Source organism: Podarcis filfolensis (assembly GCF_964270895.1).
Source record: "Podarcis filfolensis genome assembly, chromosome: 2".
In the NCBI taxonomy this organism is placed as follows: Eukaryota; Metazoa; Chordata; class Lepidosauria; order Squamata; family Lacertidae; genus Podarcis; species Podarcis filfolensis.
This window is the reverse complement of record NC_139605.1, coordinates 83356055-83364232: the sequence shown is the minus strand read 5'-3', so window position 1 is coordinate 83364232 and position 8178 is coordinate 83356055. Positions and strand designations below refer to the sequence as shown.

Sequence of the window (8178 nt, the reverse complement as noted above, 5' to 3'; positions counted from 1 at the left end):
TTTTCTTTTTAAATAAATCAATATTTATTATAAAAAATCTCCGCAGTCCTCACTTTTCTTGTAAACAAGTACACATTTGCACAAATTAACCATACCTAAAGCTTCTTAGAGAAGAGGGTCCAAAAGGAACATCAGCTTGTTTGCATAGCTTAGCTGTGGATCAGCAATGGTCTTAACATATTTCTTTTTACTAAGTAAGCCTTACAGGGCAGAGAAGCCATCAGAGAGTACTGAAGAAAACACAGTACAAGACTGGGCTGTGCCTATGAAAATCCACCGCAAAGATTCAGTATCAAAAGTCCCTTCCGCAGTTCAAAGGGCAGCTTGACTCCATTGAGAAGGTAAGTTCTCAAGTCTTTGCAGGGGGCTGTGCAAAGAGCATTCAAAGAGCTGGCAGTACAATACTTTGGCACAGTAGTCTTTGGCAAAAAAATCCCCCCCACACACATCCAAGGCTGGTGTACATAAAACGAGGCTCTTCCACCAGCTCTGGCACAGGAGGGTGTCCCACCAATCAAGGGCAATATGGCACACTCTGGATTGGCATGTAGATGGCGGCAGACCCATGCTGACCTAGGAGGAGAAAGAAGAAAGCATCACTGACTCATATCATGCCCATATCAAGAATGCATAGGAAATCTACAAAAGCTGAGCACAAGTTTGGTCAGGGTCTAGCAGGGGAGAATTCAGCCTATTATTATTATTATTATTATTATTATTATTATTATTATTTTAAAAGAAGATGGAACAGGTTGTGTGTGCTGCTTGCCCAGAGCAGGGTGGAGAGCAGCTGCCGCCACTGATGCTTCAGTAAACAGTCTCAGGAAGAAGACCCCCAAGGCTTGGTTTGTTTTTCTTGCTTCTCTGCCTGCCTTGAGCTGTGTGCATCTGGAGTTGGCGTAAGCTGCCTAATCCCCAAAGGGAGTAATAGAATCCAAACAGTACAAGCGAGAGAAATTTATCCCGCCCTAGGTTGAAAGTATGAGAGCAATAGTTTCTAGACAGACAACCCCAAATATTTACACCACCTTCAATTGTTGACTCTTACCTTGGACGGGTAAAAAGCGCACACACCAACGATTTGGTTTCTATCTCCACCCCCTGCATGCCTTAAAGCAGGACCGGGGAACCTGTGGACTTTCAGGTGTTGTTGAATTTCAACTCCCATCAGCCCCAACTAGCTCGGCCAATGGCCATTATGGGAATGGTAAGAGTTCAATGAATGGAGGGTCACAGGCTCCCCATGCCTGCCTTAAAAGACTTGGCTTTGTGTGCTTATTTATTTATAAAAGTACAGTGGTACCTCGGGTTACATACGCTTCAGGTTACATACACTTCAGGCTACAGACTCTGTTAACCCAGAAATAGTGTTTCAGGTTAAGCACTTTGCTTCAGGATGAGAACAGAAATCGTGCTCCGGCGGCGTGGCAGCAGCAGGAGGCCCCATTAGCTAAAGTGGTACTTCACGTTAAGAACAGTTTCAGGTTAAGTACGGACCTCCGGAACGAATTAAGTACTTAACCTGAGGTACCACTGTACTTATATACAGCAAAAATAACAAAGGGGTTTCCAACTCTAAAAGGATTTTTAAAAAATACGTACAATAAAAGCCCATGAAAATTAAAAACAATTTTAAAAGAAAAAATCAAAACAAGCATCAATACAGTAAACCACTGTGGGAGAAGAACTCTTCATTGCCTGCATAGACCTGGAGGAATAGAAAAATTTTCAGAAGGCATTTAAAGGTTGGCACAGAAGGCACCTGCTGAATCTCTATTAGCAGAGTGTTCCACAGGTTTGGTCCGATGACACTCAAGGCTTGATTTCTTGTTGTTGTCAAATGTTGTTAAAACGGCCCAGAAACAGCATAAAGCAAGTTCAGCTCTCTGCCAGAGAATCCTAGGAGGAACTTAAACTTCAAGGAATAAGGAGGCAGCAGTTTAATTAAGGAGGTAGTTTAATTCACCAGATAGCCAACCTGGCGAAAAGCTTATCCGTATCTATGTACCTTCCTTTCAGTGAAAGGGTGTTACCTCAGTGCTGCACTTTATACCAGAGCTGAGAAAGCTTTCCTGATACTGCATTGATGGAGAGCAAACAGTCTTGATTAATTTTTTTTCTGGGGGGGGGGGAGCAGGGGGAGGGAGAAAATGATTAAAGGAAGGCCCGTTGCATCGTTCTGGTTGTGGAGGGCCCACGGTGTGCCCAAGTTCCTCAAATTATAGATGGTCTGCTGTGCCTGTGATGAAGATGAAAAGTCTCCCTCTACTAAAAGTGAGTGTCAAAGATGAGGTTGGGATCATTTGCAGAGAACTCTGATAACACAGGAGAAAGATTGGCATGTGATTCCCTATTGCACCAGGGCTTCTTAGGCTAATGTTTCAACATCAAGTTTAACTCCAAAAAGCTATGTCCAATGCAATGGTTGAAACATTAAAGTTTCCCATTTAGGGGTAGATCTCATCCAAGTGGAGCCATTTCAAGCTGACATAAATGCGTGGGGAGAGACTTAAATGTTAAGCAAGCATGGAAAAATATGTTGCCCATGCTCCCCCTAAAAATCTGTTTTGCCCCCTGGTGTTTTTCTTGCTGTAAGGGTTTCTTCCCATTTTTTTTGAGCCCACTTGGGAGGAACAAAGCTGGAGCAAAGCAATTTGGGGCTGGAAGTCCAGGCAGAGAGTAGATTCGGCTCCTCCATATCATGCATGCTGCTCTTTAAATCATCTCCAACACACTTCATATGAATTCAGCAGAAACCTGAATTCTAACATAGGGGTCTGTCACTGTGGTGTCTACTCTGGATGCATGTAGTATTTTGTTACAGTCTACACAACCTCTGGGGACCCAGGAGCGGAAGCAAAGAGCTTTGTGCTTTTCAGGAGGATTTAAAAAAAATGGTTGTTTGGAGAACATTACATGCTGCTCAAGGGACAGCGGTCGTGCTCTAAGTGCTTTTATTCTATTATGTAATTGCAATAGGGTAGTGAAGCAAATGGACAAACACAGCATGGAGCACCCAAGGGACAACTATATCCAGGCCCAATTGAAGCAAAAGTCTCAGCAGCAGACTGGCGTCATCAAAGCAGGGGCATGAAAAAGCATTTACCAGCATGATTCCATATCAAGTGTTGAAATCAGCACTGAAATTTGCAATAGATGTCTCTTGAAACTGTACAATTTCCTCTATCGCTTTGAAGATACATTATACAAAGGGGACCTTGTTGTGTGTTTCTATGAGGTGGGATGAAGGAAGATCAAAGATTTGTCTTTTTCGAAGGTATACACAATCAGGCTGTAGTCACTCAAATATATCAAGCCAAGAAGGTGGTTCAAAGTCTGTCTTTTATACAAGTCATGCCATGAGAGACTTGCACCTGTATGAGAACCAAGCATAATTTTTGTAGACATTGAGGCCTAGCAAGTGCAAACCTGAAACACATTTCGTGGAACAATGAAAAGATAAATAATTATTGGAAAGGAATACCGGAATGAAGGAATCTGAGTGTTCTACGTGTTCTTTTGAAGAAGAAAACACACCAGGAGAACTTTGCATTTGTCACTGGAACGTGACAGTGAAAGTATGTGGAGATATACAATATCGTTAGCTGTGTGACACAGGCTATTTACTATGTCATTTTCTCCAGTGAGTTTTAAATAGTAAACACTTAAAAATGTAATATGCAGATTGGAATGTATGAATAGCATTGCAAATGTTTTTGTTTTTGCATCAGTTTCCTGACATGTGAACTGAATCAGAAACATGATCCTACACTGAAGTGCAGGCCAGCCCCAGCCATACACCACATGTCAAAGAATGCTGGAAGAAAACAGGTTTTGAAGCGGCTCAGAATATAGGCAGACAAGCTGACTTGGCGCGTGTCAGAGGCATTCATCAAAGCAGTGGAGGAAGCATGACTTATGCACTTCCTCCGTTGCCACTTCTGGGACTCGCATAAAGGAAGGACAAGTGCACACTGTTCCTGCAAGAGGGCGGGAGGAACATCTGCCCCAACCCCTCATATAAGAGTCAAAATTGACGGACTTGTCTATTGCCACTTTAGGTGACCATTCACCTGGGCGATCAACCTAGATGGCTTTAAAAGGTTGCTGGACAAATTCAGGGAGAATAAAGCTACTGGTCATGATGGCCATGCTCTGCCTCCATGGTCAGAGACAGTAATGCTTCCCAGGACCAACTGCTGGAAGCCACATCAAGGGTGGGTGCTCTTGGACTCAGGTCCCACAGGCATCTGGTTGGCTGCTATCATAAGAGGATGCTGGACTATGTGGGCCATTGGCCTGAACTAGCAAGCTCTGTTTCTCAAAGAGTTGGCTAGAACCTGGCAGTGGGCTTCAGGCCACCTTTTCAGGTAGGCCTCAATGCCACAGCCTGCCCCACAACTTCTCACTTGTCTGCCTCACACCTAAGCTGTGTCGTAGTCATTTGGTACCAGCGACTCTCTTCATGAGGATAATCCAGGGATGTCGGAAGAAAGAAACAGGCACTTGTGGGTTGTTTTTTTGAAGGGGGGAAAGATGGGAGGAATGAGGAACAGGCTGAATATGAAAAGAGGAGAAGAAATTACAAAAGATGAGTAAATATAATTTGAGAAGCATGTGTGGTGGGAAGGGGAAAATGTAAAAGAAAAAGGCATATGGACCAGCAAATTCTTCCTAAAATGGGGAGGCCGAGTTATAGCACCTCCAAAGCAAATATCTGTACTGTACTTAGCATGAGGAAAGGCGAGCTATGGAACTTTTTGCCACAAGAAAAACTGTGTCAAAGAATTTAGCCATTTCCAAAGGTGGATTAGATACAGTAGAAGAAGACATCATGAACCGCCACCCGATTATGCCAAACTGCCCCTGTATCGGCCACCATTTTGTCACTGGTGAGCCTCAGTAGTTTTCAGCCATCTCAAGTGAGCATGGGAACAGAAACTTTGGGGACACCTATCCTAGGAGACTGTGAGTAATGAAAAGAGGGGGTGGTTACAACGAAGGCTCTCATGTGTTTTTCTTCTGAGTATAATGACTAAGCTTCACAATGAATTCTGCCTTGTCCAGAATAGAGAGCTAAAGAGGGATTATACATGTACATAAGATACAGAAAACATGAAAAAGTCATGAGAAACCACTCACTTCTAGGACAATTGCTTAGTGATTTCTTTGCCACAGGTAAAAAAAAACCCAAACAAACTGAAATTATACTGTACTGAAAGAGTGCTTGGAACAGCATGGGAAATGGAATCAGTGGCTCAGACTGGGGGGGGGGGGGGGAGAGAGAGAATGAATGCTTTTAATGTACGGTACTCAAACATGAAGTGGAATGGAAGGAAGGAAGAAGGGAGACCAAGATTTCATCCAAGGCTGAGAAAGGGCAAGAACAACACAGTGACTCCCTTGCAAAACATGTCCAGTGTTCTACCTCTGGGGTGGTACTTGAGAAGAGGTGCCTATCTATAGATCACGAGTGATAGGAGTGACTCATATAACCATAGACCTTTTTTTAAAAAAATTGATCATTGTGTTAATGCCACAGAACAAATACTAGTAAAAGAAAGAAAGAAAGAAAGAAAGAAAGAGAAAGAAAGAAAGAAAGAGAAAGAAAGAAAGAAAGAAAGAAAGAAAGAAAGAAAGAAAGACATAATAGAAAGAGAAAAATGATGGATGCACAGCATTATAAATCCACTAAAGACTACGGAGCAGATTCTGTGCTGTCAAAAAGTCATGCCCATTTAGATTTCAGCAGCTTTCCAAAAATAAGTTTATGCTCTAAACATGGTTAAATAACTAAATACTGTGCGAAGGTTTCCATGCAATTAAAAAAACGCAGAATTATTTGTCAAACAGATTTTTTTTGTAATTGAGGGTTAAATTGGTAATCTTGTCTTTCCCATAAAAATGGCCTGAATGGTTTCTGAGACCCTCAAATTAGGCATCTGACACCATGGACACCAGCCATCTTCTTAGTCTCAGGATATACTTCCAGAAGGCCAGGGGTCATTAACATGACAGTTGCTTGAGCCAAAACACTCAAGTGTGACATCAGCCATCTCAATCAACACTCAGCTGGGGAACAGGCAAGGCAAGAACATGTTGTTCAGAAGCAGGAAACCGCTGCCTATGGGAAGCAAACCATTTGCAACACACAGCGAAAAGGGCTTAGGGTTTTCTCCCCAGAGGCAATGGAATCTTTCATGCACAGAAAGAGAGTTTAAGTTACTTTGCAGAAGCATTAGCTGTATCATCCAGTTGGGACTTATAACATTCAGCAGGAATGAGGTGCACAAAGCAGGAAAGGGAACATAAAGTTATTACAGCAGAGGATCAGACTTTTTTTGGGGGGGGGGTTGCAATCTCCCAGCCACAGACCTTACTGTCATAGACATTTGTGTTTCAGTCCCATGTGTTTTGCACACATTAGCACCTATTGCTACCTGCTGCACTGCTTGTGGTGATAAATGACACAAGTGGAGAACTACACAGGAAAGGGAGCCCTTTCCCTATTGAGAAGGGAGATCCAGTGTGGTGCAGTGATGAAGAGTGCTGAACTAGCAATGGGGGGAACCAAGTATAAGCCGCCGCTCAGCCATAAAACTCCCTAGAAGAGCTTCGGCAAGTCACCATCCCTCAGCCCTAACCTACGTCTCAGGATTGTGGTGAGGATAAAATGGGGAAACGGAGACGAAGGAAATTTAGGATATAAATACAATAGACAAGGGACTGCAAAGTACAAAACAAATGAGATCCTACACATCCACGAGACTTCCAGGAGTCATGTTGAGAAGCGCTGTCATGCTTACAAAGCTAAGCAGGGTCTGATATGGCTTCAAACTGGATGGGAGACCATGTGTTAAGATTCTAGATGACCCTTCTATGATTCCATGACAGCTACAGCCTACAGCAGCTAAAAGCCAGCCAGGAATCACCTACAGATGAGCACAGCAGGCCTTTCCTCACTCATGTTTTGAACATAGAGCAGCCTCCTCCGACTGATACTGTCCAGATGTTTTTGCCTACTGCTCACATCAGCCCCAGCTGGCACAGCTGGGCTTTTCTTCTCTTACAAAGACCAGCAATAAGGCTTTGCTGGTGTTAGGCTTGAACGCACTGGGCATGATGTGGCTCCAGCCTGCCCAAAGTCATGCCTTTTCTTAACACTCTCAAGAATGTTTAAGGGGCAAACTGCAAATACTCACCGTGGAAGGAAAGGCAGTCGGCACACGCTCAGCAGGGCCATTTATTGCTTTGTTTCTGGGCTACAAGAGGGTCGCCGCTTAAGCTCAGCTTAAGGTCTTCCTGAGCTTAAGAAGTACGAAACTGCTTGAGCAATGAAAGAACGGGCCCACCGTTTGGCACCACAGTCATTACTATTGGAAAGAGAGGTGCCGGGGCTCAGCGTGTCCGGCAGCTGTGCGCCCCACGTCCTACAAGTCACATACCATTTAATTCCATATATATAAAAAGCGGAGCGAGGCAGTTACACCGCGAAGTGCGGAGGGGGAGACCTGTCTATCCCCGGGGATTTCCGCCCACGTGCCTTTTCTTCCATCCTTCCTTTGGCGCGGGTTAAAGAAAGGTCCAAAGCCGGGAGGACGGACCAAGGAAGGGCAGGTTCCCCGGGAGGCAGCGCTTCACACCAGCCGCTCCTGCGTCCTCGCGGGCCCCTGCTCGAGCGGCGCAGCCGGGCGGAGGCAGCTGAGCTCCAGGGGCCCGGCGGCTCCCGCTCCCGCCGCCGCCGCGCCTCGCGTGGCCTTCGCGGGAAGGCCGGAGCCAAGAGGCGCGCAGGGCGCAGGCGCCGACCGGCGGCGCTGCGAGAGGCGCTCGGAGAGCTTGGCGGCCAGGCGCAGGAGGCTCTGCCGGCGACGGGGCTGGGTCGTGCCTGCGGCGGCGGCGGCATCGGCGGCGGGGCGCACCCCGATCTGGAGCTCTTCGGCGGGCACCCCGCGCAGGTTCCCCGAATACCAAAAGAGCCAGCAGAGCAGCGACAGGGCGAGCAGCAGCGACCCGGTCAACACCAGGAAATCCTCCAAGGGGATCCCGTCCACCGTCGGCCGCCCCACGGCGCCCGCCAGCACCAGCGCTAAGCCGGCCCCGTCCAGCACCAGCGCGGCCACGAGGAAGACCGCGCAGTGCCCGCAGCGAGCGTGGCCCATGCCCGCACTGGCGCAGCGC

At 46.1% G+C, this 8178-nt stretch overlaps 1 protein-coding gene across 2 annotated transcripts; it reads right to left on the bottom strand.

Annotated features, from left to right (window-relative positions):
- Positions 1-8178, bottom strand: LOC310755270 (transmembrane protein 238-like). Of its 2 annotated transcripts, none has more exons than XM_083597814.1 (2): positions 7203-8178; positions 1-573 (listed from the first exon to the last, which is right to left on the bottom strand). In XM_083597814.1, exon 1 carries the CDS (start codon positions 8157-8159, stop codon positions 7638-7640), a length of 522 nt encoding a protein of 173 aa, XP_083453940.1. In that variant the 5' UTR covers positions 8160-8178; the 3' UTR covers positions 1-573; positions 7203-7637. The 2 variants fall into 2 exon arrangements, with proteins under 2 accessions (XP_083453940.1, XP_083453941.1); XM_083597815.1 differs by having other exon boundaries at positions 7544-8162.

Coding starts and splice junctions, on each gene's coding strand:
- LOC310755270 (XM_083597814.1), bottom strand. CDS start 8,159: ATGGGCCACGCTCGCTGCGGGCACTGCGCGGTCTTCCTCGTGGCCGCG.